Source organism: Cuculus canorus, chromosome 1 (genome assembly GCF_017976375.1).
Source record: "Cuculus canorus isolate bCucCan1 chromosome 1, bCucCan1.pri, whole genome shotgun sequence".
In the NCBI taxonomy this organism is placed as follows: domain Eukaryota; kingdom Metazoa; phylum Chordata; class Aves; order Cuculiformes; family Cuculidae; genus Cuculus; species Cuculus canorus.
This window is the reverse complement of record NC_071401.1, coordinates 164386311-164405354: the sequence shown is the minus strand read 5'-3', so window position 1 is coordinate 164405354 and position 19044 is coordinate 164386311. Positions and strand designations below refer to the sequence as shown.

Sequence of the window (19044 nt, the reverse complement as noted above, 5' to 3'; positions counted from 1 at the left end):
AGAAAAAATGAAATTAGGATTAAAAAATGTGTCCATTGCTGAAGAAATTTTTTAAATTTGGTAAATAATTTGAGATACAATTTTTCATTAAAAGTTAACTTCTAAAGATGTTAACATCAAAAGCATTAGCAATTCAGAGGGAAAAGTTGTTCACCAAATCTTTGACAGAGAAAACTAATTAGCAACATACGGGAGTTATTATAACTGTCCATTACAAAAGAAAATAACAAAGATGAAGTGCACATTTTGTCCTTATCCTCATGAGATAGCATTTAAAGAACTAGATTCTTTGGTTTAAACTAACTAGAATCTGTCCTTTTTAATATGAACTCAAGACAATAGAAATCCACATAATTTCAAGACATTTGGGATTCAATAAGAGTGCATGTCACATTTTTATTTTTCTCCATTTTTTTAATTTAAAACACTAAAAAGCTCACACAGCTTTCAGAAATTATAGCAGTTTGTTTCAATTATGTTTTGCTAGAGCGAAAATAAATTTCAGGCAGAGATTACCCCCCACCTTGATTACTTGGCTTTGTCATATCAGCCATGATTGTGTTCCTGCTACAATGATTATAGCTTTTAATCTATTTTCAAGCAACATTGCTCAGTGGACTGTGAAGTGCAGTTGAAGTCCATGATAAGAGAGGGCATACTGAAAATAAACAGAAGCAGTGCTTTTTGAAGATAGGGAGGAAGGGTTATCCATAGGACAGATAGAAAGATCATCTTCTTATCAGTCTTTAATATTCATTTAGAACAGCACTGAAATGATTATCATTGTGCATTTGACTAACTGAAACATGAATTAGTTCTCAGTTGGATACTCTGGTTGCCATAATAACAGAAGGTCTCCAGGCATTTGGAAGGAATATGTCTTCCTACAAATAGTATTTTCCTAAATGTACAAGAAAAAAATTCCTTTTGCAAAATGTCCCTGTTATAATGGCAAAACAGCTCTCTGTTAGCGAGCAGTACATTCTCGGCTCCAGCACTGATGCTTTAAAGCAGTTTCTGTCTTGATTCTTTTAATAACACAGCTTCATGTTGTCCAAGTGAGGCAGAAAAATAAAGAATACTTCAGGGGTTTCTTTTGTAAAAGTCCCTGAACAGAGAACATGTAAGAACAATTTTTAATGTGCTAGGAGAGATGAAAAATCATCGGAGGAAGCAGCATATAAATATAAACAAGTCCATGTCCTGAACAGTTTTCTACAGTGAAATTTTAGCTATTTGAGTCAGTGACAAAACCGTTAGCATCTTCAATTGGGACAGGATTTCTTCTTTACAAACTAAGTTAGGGAAAAGTAGAGGCACATTGCCTGAAAAACAGCAGAAACTGTAAGGCGACAAGATCTGTTGGATGGGAACTGGCTCTCAAGCAGAAGGACCCTTGTGGAGTTTCCTGTTTCAAACAGTGCGATTGTTTATTTATTCCAGGTTTGTCACATATACTGCTTTGTCTTGTTCTGTTTGGATTTTGTTAGTAATCAAAACTTCTCTCTTCAAGAGAGTCTGATTTATTGCAAGCACACACACACAAAACCACACCCCTGGTTTTCAAAGTACCACCAAGGCAGAAATGGCTGGCAGGGGAAATTATTACCAGAAACATACCAATATATTAACGCATTTATGTAAGAGACAAAATTATGAGTATCTTTTTAGTATTTCAGACACAGGGTATACAGTATCGAATACAGAAGGATCATAGCTAAACTTTGCCATTGAACTTTACAGTGAGACTGCACTAAAAAACCCTTAATTTCTTCTAATTGGGTATCCAACATTGTGAATCAATTAGGCTCCTAAGGCTTAGCTATATGCAGAGTCCCCCTTGTAGTAGGTCTGCTTTACGTGCTCATAGAAATCACCAATGTTTAATTTAACAGATGGTTGGAATGTGTACAGTTCCTCTTAAGAGGTATAGGGCATGGTTATATCATTCCCAATGTTGAACTCAAAGCAGAAATCCAACACCAAATGATGCTGCTTATCCAGTATAAGTCAATCTATCATTTCTACAGTTTTCTGAGTCTCTCTGATCTGAAATGCTTGAGGCAATTTTACGTTTTAAGTATTACTTATTTTTCTTGTCATTTAGGAGGCAAAAAGAGAGTATATTAAAAATATATTAACCCTGCAAATAAGTAATTTACAAAAAAGTTAGATCTGCATACCCTGTTATTCTTACTTATAGTTCCCTGAATGAAGCAGAAAAAATAATTACTTTTATTTACACTTTCCCATTAGAGCAGAGGACTTTACAACCAGCAAGAGGAAAAAAAAATCAGTGTTCTCAAGACAGTACCATCTGCAATGAATATAGCAGGGCAAGAAGGGACAAGAGCCAAAGGCAGGAGTGAGGCTATGGGAAGACTAGACTTAAGGAAGTCTGAGAAATGATCTTTTCATCTTGTCATTTCCAGAGATTCTAAGCAGGAAACAGTCAAGACGGGTGTGACACTTGGGATTTGCCACAAAATGTAATGAAGTCTTATTCAACCCAAACTTTGGAGACCCCAAATAACACTTCGCATTTTTTTACAATAAAAAATAAAAATAGACGAAGCAATCGGTTGCAGTGCAGCTTCCCACATTGTCTGTCTGACTATTTTTTCCCCTGAAATAGTAAGACTTGTCCCCAGGAATCCTGTTTGAAAAAAAAAAAAAGAAAGAAAATCTTGTCTATTTTATTAAAAGGCTTTTTTGCTCTTCCCTTTTTTTTCCTGCTGTTGAATGGCTTCTTTTCTGCCGTTTGTGTTGAACTCCAGTTTTAAAAGCCCACATTTCTCCATGATGACACTTTTCCCAGTTAAAGCAATTTCTTATCAAAAACTGAACTAAAGCAAGTTCTGTTCTCACACCAAATTTCATAGATTTGCTTTCATAGATTTGCTTTCAGAAATACGGATTTTCTTCCCCTCTTAGGGGTGGGACTGAAACGGAGGTTTCCTTCATCTCCCCCTTTTTTCCCCTTTTTGTTAGTGAGGTGTTACAGCAACTTTTTAATTTGGCTGGTGAAAAAACAAGAAACATGTCTTTGAACCTTCCAGCAAATGAGGACAGTAGGCTCAGGTAAATGTCTGATCTGCTGCATAGGTAATAATCCACAATATAAAATTGGAGGCCTTTTATATTCATCATGCTTTGTTTATAAATGCTTTCAGGATGCTTTGGTCCACTTTTTCTATCATTTTGCATTTTGTGTCCCTCAGACCTAATGAAGTAACTGGCACTACACCTCTGAAAAGCAGAAAATTTACATAACCAAGATGGGCAGTAGATTTCATATTATATTTTTTAAATAAGTTGGATCAAATCCATACAGTGTTTGCTGTATCAAATCCAAACTGTGTTTGCTTCTCCATCCTCCCTCACTGACCATTCACCGGGAAACTATCGAGGTTCAGCCTGCTTCTGGCAGCTCAGCTTCTCCCTGTGGTCAGTTAAGGCTTGCCCAGTTTCTAAAGATGTTTGCAGTAGAAACGGTCAATATAAAAAGCATTTGAGTAAGCTAATCTGTCTGTAAATCTAAATAGTAACAATTGTATTTGCACAGGATTGGATTGGATTGGATTGGATTGGATTGGATTCTATTCTATTCTATTCTATTCTATTCTATTCTATTCTATTCTATTCTATTCTATTCTATTCACAATCCTATTGAGGAGGTTGGATTCCTTCTCTTTTCAAAATCACCACTTAGCTGAATTAAACAAAAATGTGGTTTCATATTATCACCTCTAATTAACATTTATATATCACTAGTGAGAGACCACAAAAGTCTCGAACAGTACACGTCTGATTTCAGCTTAACCTCTTTTTATTCTTCCCATGCCAAATAGAGTAAAGTCTTCACATGGATCAGAAGAAAACTTGTAGTAAATAACTTATTCAAATAATTTGGGAAATTCGTGCAGTGCTGAGAAGAAAGATTATCAAAATAGCTGCGCAGGCGCCAATGGGACATACGTGTGCACACATGTATATAAAATATGTCTTTAGCATGACTAAATGCAAAGCTAGCTTACAATATTGAGTTATTCTTAGAATGTTGAGGTCAATTCTAAGTCAACCCTAATCTCATAAGATAAATAATAAAAAGTTGCAAGGAACATTAGTTTATAGTATTTTTTAGCTTTTCATTTAAATAGTGCCATTTGGGTTTTTAAACTTCCGATGTTCAAAAATCGGCAAGAAAATGTTTAGTAGGGTTTTAGTCATAACACCACAGGCAGAAAAGGCTGACCCATCTGAAGAATTTTTTTGTGATACATCTTCATTTGACCTATCGGAACTTGAATAATGACAGGCAGCAAATACAGAAGAGATTTAGACAGAAAGGTGCTCCCTTATTAGACAAGCTGATACAGTTAGAAAAGGTGGACAAGACGTTCAATTCCTGAATCTTTCCATCATGCCTTATAGGAGCCTTCCAGTACTTAATCTGGGCCTACGGGAAAAATGAGGAAGGGCTCTTCATCACGGAGTACAGTGATAGGATGTGTGTGTGCGTGTGTGTGTAACTATTTCAAGCTGAAAGAATGTAGATTTAGATTAGATGTTTTATTTCTTTTCACTATAAGGCACAAAACTGATGGAGAAGCTCAATTCACACTCAAAACTGTGCTCTGCCTTTACCTTCAGGGAAATCAGTTCCATTTCTAGTCTCTAAATAACTGATAAAATTAACAAAGGAGAAGAGAGAGAGGAAACAATTATTCTGTGCAAGAATATCCTAAAGACTTTCAGCTGATGTAAACAACAATCAGGAGACTTACTCCATAAAAAACCAAAAAAAAAATCAAAAAAACAAACCCCCAAAACCCAAAAAAACCTCATAATAGCCAGAAACACAAACAGATTTACCATTATATAGCTAAAAGATTAATTGCCACTCAAAACCTTGTAGAGAAACTGCATTTCAGAGGAAGGAACAGCAATTAAAATAATAGACTTTTTTAATGACAGAGCCACTATGGCCTATTTGTGAATTTTAATGCACAAGTGCCATTCACAGAGCTCTGTTGTTACTAATGGTACATTTATTTAAAACAAACAAACAAAACTGTTAAAGGCTTCCTTTCATTAAGGACTAAGAAAGAATAAAAAAATGCTATGAAATGATGGTGGTTGAGGGCAACAAAACCAGATCCAATCCTACAGCAAGAATAAGACATTTTCTAGCATCCTAAATTTTCCTGTTGTCATATAAATACGTATATAGGAAGCACCAATGCTGGATTCCAGAAACCACGGGTGCGCAAAAGTGACTCTTTGTTGCCATGATTGGCTTTGCATATCGGATCAAAACCACAAGCGGAAATTAACGTAATGTATGGAACAAGGCACTACATTATATCCTTTTGTGCTGTACAGAAACTTATGGTTGTGACTGCAACAAACATGCCAAAATAATAAACAATTCTGTGTAAATTTAATTTCTCATTGTATTAAAAAAGTCATGGGTATGCAGGATCAGTTTTCAAGAAGATTAAGAGACAAATTAAAAGATATCTCTCCAGAAAAGGACAAAAAAAAAAAGCTTTGCTGACAGGAAAAAAAAATCTAGAGAGTCAAAAACAAAGCCCCTCAAATAATCTCTTTCTTTCTGGGACTACCTAGTACAGCAACAGCAAACCACTGTACGATTGGGTTGCAAAATCTGTTCACCTGGATTAAAACATTCCTGAAATAAAAACTGAAGCCAAGTTTAACCATCAAAGCCAAAATTCACTTTTGCTTAGCTCAAAACAGGACTGTGGCTTAAAAGACTCCAACTCTGCGGGAATGCTGCTTCATACAAACAGGTTCTGAGTTTCAGAAAAACAAAAATAGTCACGTAAAAATAGAATGTCATCAGCCAAGGGTTGAGTGATGCAAGGAAACATGGGCTAATGCACGAGTTGTACCAAACAAAAAAAAAGCCCGTAACTGTTCTGACTGCACGTGGCTCTCAAACCTGTTTCTTCAAAACGAAATCTTAAGGTCTTTAAAACATTATTTGTGTTCAAATACACAAAACCTGACACATTAGTATATATACACAACAATTTAATCTTCAAGCCTTGCACAGAAATATATGTAAGGTCAATAATTTCAGTAAGTAAATGTAATTACGCTTTGTCACTGAAAATATATTCAAAATAAATGAATATTAAGAAAACATGTATGATTTAAGCTATTGTATCCTATACCTTTCCAGAAGGTCCATTCTGAAGTTTCTGCTCTTCTGAAATGCTTCCTCATATGTAACATTCCCAGCTGTCTGACTCTACAACTGTGGTACCATCACAGAGCCATTGCAACACAACAGGGTAAATATGATAAAATAAAGAATTTAAGGGGGAGGAAGAAACATCCATTTGAAATTTGTAAATAAATACAACCATAAAAGTTTTCTAATCAAGTGGCACATCTTGAAGTGTGCATTTAGTCTTTCATGGGAAATATATTGTTATGGCCTCAGCTCTCCTAAACCAAGCCAGCACTTCTGGTTGTTAATATTTGGTTTTAATTTACTATTATACCAAAAGAACCCTTTCAAGTCTGTATTGATTTTTTGCCTGCTTAAAAAAAAAAATAAAAAAAATCACTGATTCATACCCTTTTGTGTAGTTTATCCTAGCATTACTTGATCTTGGCGTTCCTTCTTTATTGTTGGAATAAAGCCTGCTCCCTAAAATTTTTACTCATTTCCCCAAAATACCTGCTTCACTTTGGCACTTCCTCCTTATCCCAGCATAACATAGGATATATTCTCTTCCTTAAAACACATTCTTCCAGTGTCCTGAACATTCTACTGAGTGTCAGGGAAATTAAACATGAAGCAAGACTGGGATTTTTCAAATTGCAGAAACAGTGTAATTGAGGGCACCTGTATAAGATCTGAGTGAGTTCTCTATTTTATTTCTAAAAGGTTAATGGTTATATGGGATTCTCTTTAAATTTCCCATAATTTATTTCTAAGTCCCCAAATTTTCTCACTAAAATCTCTCCTTTAAGTCCTTAGGGATGAAGCAAAATAAACATAGTAATTCAGCTGTCAGTGACTGTTCTCACACTTGAACTGGAAGCAAAGACCCTCTTGTGCTACCTGCACTCACTCCTGTTAGATGAAGTTGCCATCAGAACGCCCACATCAGAGCCACGTTAGAGTCCCAGGCTAGATCCAAATGATCTGGTATATTTATATTGAATAATTTAGTGCCTTACTGTTATATTAGTTCAAACCCCAGAACTAATACAGCCAGATACAGAGAGGAAGTTCAGATGGTCAAGAAGTTCAGATGTGCAAGACAGCAGGACTAAAAAGCCACCACAGAACTACTGAGTGCCTCTATTGAAAATGGAATGTACCAGGTATCTGCTGCCCCAGAGGTGTGATGTTCGGAAGAACAGGAACATTGGGAGCACAATACAAGGCAGATAGAACAGCAGTTGACAGAGAAAGGTTTAGGGATAAGGTGCCAGTGCAGGCATTTAAGCACATCTTTAGAATCTTTCTCCATGAGAAAGAAGTGACACAGATCAGATCATTATTTGTATACTCCGTATTCATCATCTGCCACTTCATCAAAACATACTGGAGATATCTAAAAGATGGACAGATGAAGTGCTTAGGGATACGATGTAGTAGTGGACAGGTACGGTTGGACTTGATCTCTAAGGTCTTGTCCAATCTAGGGGTTCTATGATACTTAAGCAAGGAATGACCTTGTCTGAAGGAGAGGCATTGCCTTTGATAAAAATAAAGCATGACAGTTGAATTTGGAAGTCCAGTGACCCGAAGCCTCTCTAGTGCTCTGCTCATGCCCATCAAAGTTTTCTCAGTTGTAGAGCAACTCTGCCAATGCACAGGATCTGAATGAAACAGAATTAGGAAAGTATGAGAAAATTAGTTTGAGGACCATCAGTCTATATAAGATTAAGAGAAAACCAAAAGGTCAAAGAACCATGTCACTTCATAACATCTCCAGCACGGGAACGCAGCAGATTTGAAACTGATCATGTAATACTGCAGCATGAGGAAAGGTGATTTCAGACACTAGAAGACCATGCATGTAAGAAGTCCTCTTCCCAGCTTTTGCAGTCAATTACACATTAGAAGCATTTTTACTGGCATTATGTTTGTGTGTCAAGATAGAAATAATTCATAAATATATCTTATTCATCAGCTTTTCTTCCCAAGGAGTTTAGAAACAAGAGTCAAATATAATAGTTATACCCCTCTGGCTGGATTAAGTGAGTAGAAATAATAAAAAAATGCTTCCAGAGAACCTTTTTGAAAATATCAGCTGAAGTACAATTACAATAGAGCATAGAAGAAAGCCAGCTGTAATAGGTTGTACTCTACTTACGCTATGTAGTTCTCCCATATGCAAAACAGTCAACATAACCCATTAAATTAGAATATTTTTTTAAAACAGTGTTGTTATAGTAACAGATAAAGGAATGCACAGTGTATTAGTTATCAATGCTTTATTATTGAAAACAAAATTGAAATTCTCTTATCTGGCACATAAACAATTATTTCTACAAAAAGGAAAGCCTACAAATCTGATAATTTATACAAACAACAGTTTTTCAAAAAATAAAATTTTAATTTAGTAAACTTGTCTTGTGCTCTTTTTTTTTTTTTTTTAGCACTGTCTGCAATAATCCACCATAAATCCCTGAGCAGAGAGGCATATTTTAAACATGTTTTAAATTTATCCCAAAAGAAAAAAGTTATCAAGCCCAGACCTATATTAAAAAAATGTATTCAGGGACATTCTGTTAAATTTATACTAATCCTTTTTTCTTTCTTTTCCTTCTTTTTAAAGAAACAAACAGAACCAGTTATCAATGCAAGCAAGACACTGCATCACAGGAGTGCTCCCCCTTCCCTTCTTTTGTGCAATGAATAAAAATTAGTAAATAAGAATGAGTACAAGTTGAAGGAGACAAATAACATAGTGAATGGTTAAGACCAAGAAGCCATCAAAGTTTGATGGCTGTTGAGCAAATAAAGCTGCAGGATACCACAGTTTTATAACGAGCTCAGTTATAGGAACTATCTAATTTATTTCTACACTTTTTCCAGAAAGTCAGAAAAGTAGAATAAGTTCAAGCTACCACTGTACTCTAACACTGGTTTCAATGATAAACTAGAAATTCAACTTTTGACCTTTCAATTTTTCCTTTTCCAGCCATAACGTTATTTGAGAAAAACTCGACACATTCCACAAAACCAAACAACCTTGACCCTCTGGCCCTTCTGGTAGGCCAGCTGTAAACTTAGCAACTTAGACTATTTCAGTGAGCCAGAGGAAAGAAAAGGAAACACACACTACCACAATTTTTTTACTAAACTGACCTTGAAACAGCTATTCTCCAATCTATTTCAATACAGATTTAAAATCCAAGTGTAAGAGGAAAATGACTAAGAAGGTTGAGTACAACTCAAGTGACCCCTTCCCCATTAGGTACACACACTAGCCACAAAAATGCAAGGAAAACCAAATAAAAGAAAGAGCAACACTTACAAACTATTGTGTTAATGGCAGGTAACATTGCTGCAGTCAAGTAATAAATAAATAAATACAGCAAAGTATACTTCTCTACAGTTTTGTTGGAATGGTGCTCAACAGATAAAAAGCAAAACCCCCCAACCCTTTCTCAGTAATAAGAGTTTTTAACATAAGATCCTGAAGAAACTTCAGTTCAAGGTGCTCTACTACTTTAACATTAAATCTACCATTATGAGAAGAACACTGAAGCAGATACCAACAGATCATTAAATGAAATAGAAAATTTTCTTACAAGCAATACTTATTCCAAAGAAAGAAAGCAGTTAACAAATGGCCTGGAAAAAAATGACTAAAGCTTGAATACACTGCAATTTAAAATAAATTATTTTTACATTTAAAAACTGAAGACTAAAACAGTAACTCGGCCAAATCATTATCAAATAGAAATAAATTGAACCTCATCAAAAGCACATTTAGACATCTGATAGCTCTGCTGCTAGCACACATGTCAGAATACAAACAGAATGCTAATATTTGGTTAGAATCTGAATAGGTAATATTTTTAAAAACACCACAACTGTGAAAAGTAACTGGCAACCACCTTTACAGATTTCTCTTGATCTGTACTGTTTTAAGAGTGAACTAATCCAGTCCCTTTAGTTATTTGCTAGCCTCACCAAAGCATAACATTCCCTTTTCTACGAGGTGCTCATGGAGTCTCATTTATAATACATCCAAAATCTCACTCAGTTAACTTATTGCAAAAATATTGTATGCAGAGTCCAGTTTAAAGTTGGTCTTATCTGACAGCAATGTAAAGAATGTCAGACACAATGTTCTATAATACCAACATTTCTTTTCTTAACAGTCTGACCACACCTACTAGATATTAGGGCAAACATCAGCCTTGCTTGTATTGCTAGATCACACCTCTAAACTTTGGGGTATTTTTTTACCACTCTGCGTACACATCTGATGCAGAATACAGGCAGTTCCTTGCTCATTCTGTCCAGCTCACAGCCATTTGACTGGGTATCTCAAGAAAAATTCTTTAAAACTTCAAAAGTTGAAATAATATACAATTTTGAATTGTAAACAATTTTGAATACTGTCATCTAATTATAAATGACAGGTTTGAAAAAAAATTGGCCATGTAAGCTGTGAAATCGGTAAGCAAGTGGTCTTAAGGTGAGATACAGCAGCATTAAGACAAATGGCAAACATGCTGGATTTAGTATACGGTTTAATGAGTTACATTATCAGCAAAATACTTGAGCCTATTATTACCACTTTTACTCCCATTTGGCTTAGTGTATACTGTACAAATTTTCCTCAGTATTTCTATGACAGTATACATTTCAAGTACCCACCCAGAAGTGAGCAATAGAGGATTTGCAATGATTTATCAAATATGCCGAACATCTTCTCCATCTTCTCTCAAGTGCTAATATTTTTGTGGGGTAGCAAGTCCTTCATGAATATCTCAAAATCTTCATTTATCTATTTATCTAGCAGAAATCATATGCCAAAAAAAGCAGAATAGCTTCTCGTAGCAGCACTTAAGACCTCTGTTCCTTGCAGTCAAGTCCAATGAGTTCTCTGACCAGGCAAATGTGTGGAAGTTCTAGTTCATGATTTTAATGAATGTACGAAAAAAATGTTCAGAGTTTTCATCATCATGTTTTGGATGTCTTCAAACCTTGTTTCTCCATGATATTCCACAATTTGCGAAGATTGGACTGAGTAATGACATCATCAGGTTTAAGTTGAAGAGCAAGGAGGTAGTTTTCTTCAGCCTCTTTCAGTTTACCATTCAGATGGAGAATAGCTCCGAGATTCATCAGGGCAGCTGGATACTGGTACAAAAAAAAAGGGAAAAGGAATATTAGGAATACTTTTCAATTTTTCTTTTCAGTCAATCTTCTTCAACTTAAACAAATTACTCCCTTATGTTTGCAGACTCTTTGTGGAAGCAATTTAAGCAAATAGAGATAACAAGAAAAAGGTTCTGAACAGCTGCTGTACACTTTGTCCTTTGAATAGGGCAAGCTCTGGTGTCTACAGACATAGACTTCTCTCTTTAATGAGAAAACACAGAACTAGTAAAGCTTTACATGTGGTAATGTCGGCATAGCACAGTTTCCAAGAGAAAATTAAAGTAATCCAAGAGTTATTAAAAATAGGAATTTAATTTTAATTCAATCCATTGCACTAAAGAGTTTAGAATCATTGGGAATATTTAACACACTGGAACTCATCCCTTTTTTCTCTTTGTCTTAATTATAACTATTAGGAAATACAATCTGTTCTCAGATGTTCAGGGGTGCTAGGATATTCATTTATATTCAGGCTGTGGCAATTATTTCTTAATGAACAATTGAATACAATTAACAATAGTGGAAACATACTATTTTAATACAAAGGTGAAAATTTCATAACAAAACTATTAAAAAGCTTCTTATGTAACTAACATTTTTTCCATCTTTAGCTAAGACAAAATCTTGTTTTTATTTTTCATGTGTAGATTATTCCATTATGAAATAAGTTGTTCAAGATAATTAAACACGCCTGGTTACTGGAGTTAAATATTACAAGGGCAGAAAATTAGATGTTTGAAACTGAAGAGAACAGTCTATCATACCTTTTTGGAAGTACCTAAGGCATGCATGTGCTGGTGAGAACAACATTAAAGGCATATGGCAAATCAGTACCTTGCATTTCAAAGAAAAAGGGAAAAAACTGCTAACACTCACTAGTTCACTATGGTTCTCCCTCTGAGGTCACTATAATTTCCAATAAACTTCAGGAAAGCCCACTTTTGAAGCCACGTAGTTTTGCCTCAGAGGATAAGTGTTTCAAGATACCACTCCACCAGCATTCTGATCAAAATGCAATACTCAAAACATGATGTCACATGGAAAATCACCTTCAAACTACTGCTGGGGCTGCAAGTATGCTTTCAAAGCCCTTCAGTGACAACAACTTCAGGAAAATATGGCAAGTAGAAGCCATACAAGAAGCAGTTACTATTACAAAAAGTGGAATATTTTGATTTAAGCTAAAGTAGTAGAGTGAAGTCTTATCTGAGCAACTGTTTGTTTTTGAAAGTTACACAGGATGCCCCTCTGATAGCATATTTTCTTTCTCTGAGAGCATGTTTTCTTTGAGACAGTTTCTTTCCCAGATGCTGTTTACCCTTTGAAAGTGATAACGTTTTGCGTGAAGCATAATATGTGCTGAACATACGTCTCTTCTTCCCTAATCACCTCCGTTTGGAGTTTTCATCTTATCTCAATGGCAAGGTCAAGCAGAGAGCTGGAGCCAGCTCCAAATTAGCAGGATTTTTGACTGTTGTGAAATTTCATAACATTAAAATTAGACCTTGAAGAGTAATAGTACATGTATAAGATTTCTGGGAAAATTTATACATACACATGTAAGTGGGAAATGAACTATATTCAGTAACCAGCTCTTGTCTCATTGCACACAATTGGTAGAGATCACTCCTGCACATTGCTCAGGCCTGATAAAGGATGCTTGCTTTCTAAAACTTCAAAACAAGTCTTGGAGAGTTTTATTAGCCGGCATCTGAAGATGTTATTTTTAGATTTAATTTTTCTAGCTAATCTGACAGATTATTTTCACCACCTCAAGTCAGTTACTTTGTTCTACTAGAAATCAAAACAAAACAAACAAACAAAACCAGCTGGATTTTATAAAGTTTTCCCGGTTAAATACTCTCCCAAAATTTCCTCCTCAGTCATATTCTGTACAGAGAAGGAAAACTAAACCCCTGAAAGGCAACCTTTGCTACGGACAACACATAGCAGCATCCACATTACCATAGCTCCACTTTTGCAGTGCAAGTCTTGCGTATAATTTTATAATGGAATAATACCCTCTTTAATTACAGATGTTCTGAGTACTAATTGAAGTGATGCAAGTGAAGAATAGTCAGAAAACAGCTTCAGTGTATACAGATGGCTGTCTAAATATCCACATATTTTATTTATTCATTCATTTATTTTTAGATCTAAGACTGATTGAGATAATTTTCTCAAAATGTGAGTAGGGTGGCCCATTCACACTACTTATGCTGCTTCTTTTTCTAGTGAGAGATTATGAATCAAACAGTTTTTTTTTCAATAGCACAGTTACCAACACGAAACTATCTTCTCACTTGAAATGTAACTATGCGTATGCTTGCATCTAGACAAAGTTTACAAAGGATAAGGATTAAAGAAACCTTAAACCTAGAAAAAACACACATTAAATAAGACACAGGTTAAAAAGTACTCAGGGCCAATTCTACAGCATTCACAAACTTATTGTGTGGGAAGTAACACATGGCTCATATGGCTTCCAGAATTCCTCTCAATTTCCTTCATACTCCCCTGAAAATATGGTATGTGTATGGTACTAATCAAGTACCCTACAGAAAATCATATATATAAAGACTATATGCCTAAGAAAACTCTTCTGCCATCATGTATTTAATTTGATATATCACTTCACTAGAGGAAGCAACAAAAACATCTTGAAAAGGAACAAACTGCATGTCTTTTAACTGAAATGAAATTTTCCAGCTTCTACTCATCATGCCTGATTTCCTGGAGACCCAACAAATTTTAAACCATCAATGCTCTAAACAAATGTATCCATGGAAAACGTGAACTAATAACTCATTTCAGGTAGTGCTGAAAGCTCATTCCAACTCCTTCATGTTTTAAGTGAGGAAGCATATAGGGTTTCAGAAGGACTTCTCTATGACTTTCTAGGGCATCAGACACCCCAATATCTACAGTTTATTGCAACAGTCACAAGAATTTTGGGTGACTGCAAGATTATACACCAGTGCCATTGCTCTCTGACAGCTATAAGTGATGGTCTGAGGACAAGAAAGCAAGAGACATTTGCTATAGTTTTTCTTCACATATATTGTCTTTTATTAAAGACAGCTGATAAAACTTTTCAGTACGATACCAAAGGCAGTCAGCAGCTACCAGTGCAATAACATGGGACTTGTAGCACTGTATAACAAATGACACCACCTACTACTTCAGAGACTTAAAAGGAGAAACAGGCTGGCCTTCATTTCCTTTTGGAGACAGATGCTTTACATCAGAAAAAGCTGACTGGCATTTCTATCAGGGTTATAAATGCTGTCTTTTATAGTCTATTGGGAATTTTTCCCTATATTAGCATTTTTATCGTGGTGTGCTTGTTTCCTTAGTTTTTTTTTTCTTTTCTCAGAGGGGTAGGGGGATGTACCTGTGGAGAGGAGGGGAGAGGAGTGACAGAGTAGTTAATGAATAACAAAAAAAGCAAAAGTCATACATTTAGTTGCCTGAGGTGCTTTTGGTTTACATTGATGACAATTCTTTCAAATTTTCTCTACATTACCAAAACAAAAGAAGAGCCATGGGGCATGAAAAAAATATCAATTCAAAATGAAGTCCTCTCTAAAACTAGAGAACTACAGAACCAAAATAGTTCAAAATACTTCTGAGTAATATTCTGAGTAGTATTTCAGGATAATGTAACCAAGAACAATACCAGACCCACAAATAGAATCAATCTTAATGACACAGAAGTTGAACTATTTCTTTGTTCATCTCTGGCTCCACATATAGGGTATGTTGCATCAGAAGAGTCCAAAACAGAAGAAGACAAATTTATACCTATATATGCCTAAGAAGTTTTGAAGAGAGAAACAAATACATAAACAAGCTAGCTCAAAAACACCTTCTGCATGGCAGACAAGTATGAACAAACAACAGCCCGAGCACAAGCAATGAAATCTAAAATTGTTTTTCCCAAAGCTTTGCTTACAGATGACCTTCTCTGCTCAACACCACAAAAGCCAGGGCAGCAGATTCTGAGATGAAAGTGCATTTTTTTTGCTGCTATGGAAATCACGCCAATTTTCACTCCAGTAGAATCACAAGTGCAAGCTACTTCTCTTTTAGTCATTTTAAAAGGTCACTGAAAAGATGTTGCCAATAATCATCTTGATCTTAATGAATTACTGCAGTGCTTGATCTTGGAGATGTTTCAAAACAACCCCAGGACTGTTTAATGAATACCGCAATCAGGTGGCCAACTCATCAGAAACATAGAGGCCAAGTGCTTTGTTTAAAAACAGGGCAATTAAGGACACTTCTTCTTTTAAGGGCTCCTTTTGAGTTAAGTCCATACTTAAAGGACACAAAATGTCATTCACATTTCACCCCAGCACTTCTAGCTAAACATGGGTAAAAAATTCAGATATTTCTCTTCACTGAATATACATAGAAGGTACAACAACTGAGTAGTGAAGCAGGAGAATATTAGTTGGAGGATGGCTCACTAAGCCTGTGAGCAAAGCATGGTGGAATGCTTTATCTTATCAGTGACCATGGGATAATGTGCTGTCATGCCTTTTTTATCCTCCTACAGTGATGGCAAGAATTTTCACTTGAACTTTTATTACTGGTGTTATTGCTGTAGCACAGCATTGTATTTTCAAAAGCAATCAAAATGTCAACAGCTCCTTTTTTTATCACTAAACATAACTGTGGACAACAGTATCATTTCAGGAGTGTCACTTGTTTATGACAGACCTCAGAACTTTTGACTAAAACCATGACCTAGGAGTTGGCCCAAGATGTAAGCTGACTAGTTTAAAGCATGGGGGCCGGTGAAGAAGGTAGAAGGTGGGGAAAGGACATGCAGCAAGATGGTTGATGTCAACTGGATCTTACTTTCCGATACAACACATTGACAACACTATAAATTCAGCGGAGATGCATGAAAGTAGACTTTTTTATAGGAGTGACCTAGTGTTGCCAGATAAGCCAAGTGCCAGTTATTCCTTCCAGAGACTCATGCTTCTACCTGGTTCTCTACGCTACAAGGCCTCTTAAAGACTGCAGTTTGCATATGCCATGTCTGGTATTTTGTTCCAAACAGCACGTAAATCACAACTAAGACACCAGTCTCCGGGAAGCTGGCTAAAATGACAAGACTAAATTGTCTAGGAACAGATAACTTGGTGCAAAAACTATTCTGGAACAAGATGACAGGATGTGCAGCAAAATGTTATGGATCAGAGAGAATAAAAAGGCATAAAATTCAGAGTTGAGAGGGATTTCCTGTGTCATCAGCCCAGACAGTAAAACATTCCGTGCTGCTGCAAAATCAGCAACTTTGCAAACTCTTACAAGGGAAGAAAGCTCTGCAACTTTTCCTCTAGAAGAGTTAAGTACATTATTTAAATTGCAAGTCTGCCCATGAACAATTTCCAGTAAGTATGCTTTTTTGTCAACAACACCTTTCACCTTAAATAGTGAAGTGGTGATACAGACAGAAAAACATTCTCCCCATAAGTACTAATTTGAATAAACATTCCAAAGAACACAGTTTCCATAGCTGAATTAGTCAGAAATGGATTTAAATGTCTCTGTTGGAGCCTGCGTCCCAATCTAAATTACCTTAAGACTGATGAACATACATAGCTATATACATCTAACTAACAAGCCTAGGCCCTAGAGGGGAGTGAATCCTTGGATTCAGTCATCATCTTTAAGAGAACTACATTGTAAACACTGATAGAGGATTACCTTAGTTGTTATCTACTAATATGCCATTAAACAGAAAAAGACCTCATTTATTGATCTACTCATATTTTATTCACCAAAAAGTAACAAATTATTAATCTCCAGGGAAAATGAACACCCTCCAGAAAAAAAGAAAAAAGGACATCCAAAAAAACCCACACAAAAATAAAGTAGGTAAAGGGAAAAATAAGTTTCTGTTGAATACTATTTATGTAATATCCTTGGGTTAGGATGATATATCAAGTTAACATATCAAGTTAATAAGGCAGAAGAACAGCATGACTTAATACCTGGTCATCTTAACAACTGATGATACTACATAAATGTTAGGTCATGTACATATAAAAAAAAAAAAGTGTTTTTTTTTCTTAAATTATATTTGGACATTCTCATCTGGATATTCGAAGTAGATGACAACTTGACCTGCCCGGTGAAAGAAGAATAGACATGGAAATTGTAGGCATCTAATTGCAAACTACAGGATACATGTACATCTAACACCAGAAATTAAAAAGTGAAGGAAGGGGTTTTGACCACTTTTTTGTATTTATGGCTGGCAAATGTGGGCGTTTTCACCCACAAGCATACTGTGAAATTATTCAGTTTGCTTGCAGATTTAGACATTGGCATCATCAAGGAAACCCACAGCTGTGAGTCAGGGAAGAGTTCTAGACTTGGCATGGGAAGGAAGCAGCAAGCAGTTTACATTCTCCAGCCAGTAGAGATTTTTTTTCCTCAACATCTTTTCCACCATAACTTTCAGAAACTGCTCAGAGTTTCAAAAACATATTACTCAAAACTAAAGAAGCATACATAGATACATGTTACATCTTGCTGCTACAAAGCTATCTGCCATTTGCCTTTATATGTCAGAATACACTGTTTTATATATCAGCATCTAACAAAAGCTTGTGTTACAGATGGCAAAGGCTGCAGATCATAACAGCTGAAAAATTCCCACAGAAATGTACTTACACTTGTAACTTCTGCATATCTAGATTTTTTCCCCCAATATCCACGCATCAATTGCTTTGATTCACGCTTAAAAAAACTTTTAGTAATCACTCCCAGTTTATATAGAAATCATGATGGACATATTTAGATAACATACTTGTATTACCATAATAAAAGCTAAACAGGAACATACGCTATGAGTACTTAATATTATGGCTGCATTGAAAAAACCAAACTTTTTGAGGTCCCTCAAAATGTTTCTAATTAAATTCTTAGCTTTCTTGCTCAAATGTTTTCATCAGCGTAGGATATGATAATCTTACGCAATTTTCCTAGTGCTTTAGGATTTTGTTCTAAAAAAATCTTCAAATTACTTAATTTTTGTTTATAGAAATCCAACTGTACTCTGATGTTTGCAATCTGATAATTTTAATACATAGGTGTGATTATAGTAGAAAATGTTTAATAACTTCTTTACTTTATCTAACACAAGTACACTGTGTGCTAATTAGGAAATCTGTATTCCCAGGAAGTGAGAAACTTTCTGAATAGCAAGTCATCTGCACTACCACACTAACAAACAAAAATAGCTTAAAATCTTTCAGTAACAGCATTTTCTCCTTTTAAGAAAAGGTAAAGGCGCATGCACATTCTCTAATCCTTGAAAATCAGAAAAATAAATGGCTTTGTGTTACTGCCTGAAGATAAATTCCATTTTTGATTTAAAAGAAATATGAAGTGTTAAAAGAAAAATTAATATAATCTACTTTACCCAGCAGCACATGTGCAGGGCTGATTAAAATAGCTGTCCATATTAACACAACCAAAATTGGCTGATCTTCAGAGAAAACTTTCATTTACAGATCATCTGAGGTTATGAACACAATTATACTCACAGTATATACTACTAGCATTAAAAAATGTTCATTATCTTCACCTCAATAAAATGTCATTGGAAAATAAAAATGACTGCT

General features: G+C 35.4%; 1 protein-coding gene across 2 annotated transcripts in view; it reads right to left on the bottom strand.

The window, feature by feature from the left end:
• Window positions 1-8498: 8498 nt before the first annotated feature.
• Window positions 8499-19044, bottom strand: part of TMTC2 (transmembrane O-mannosyltransferase targeting cadherins 2) — a 251537-nt gene continuing 240991 nt past the window's right edge. For both annotated transcript variants that reach the window (XM_054079749.1, XM_054079756.1), the window contains exon 12: window positions 8499-11374. In XM_054079749.1, the coding sequence (XP_053935724.1) occupies window positions 11195-11374 (180 nt within the window). In that variant the 3' untranslated portion in view covers window positions 8499-11194. The remainder of the gene's footprint in view (window positions 11375-19044) is intronic.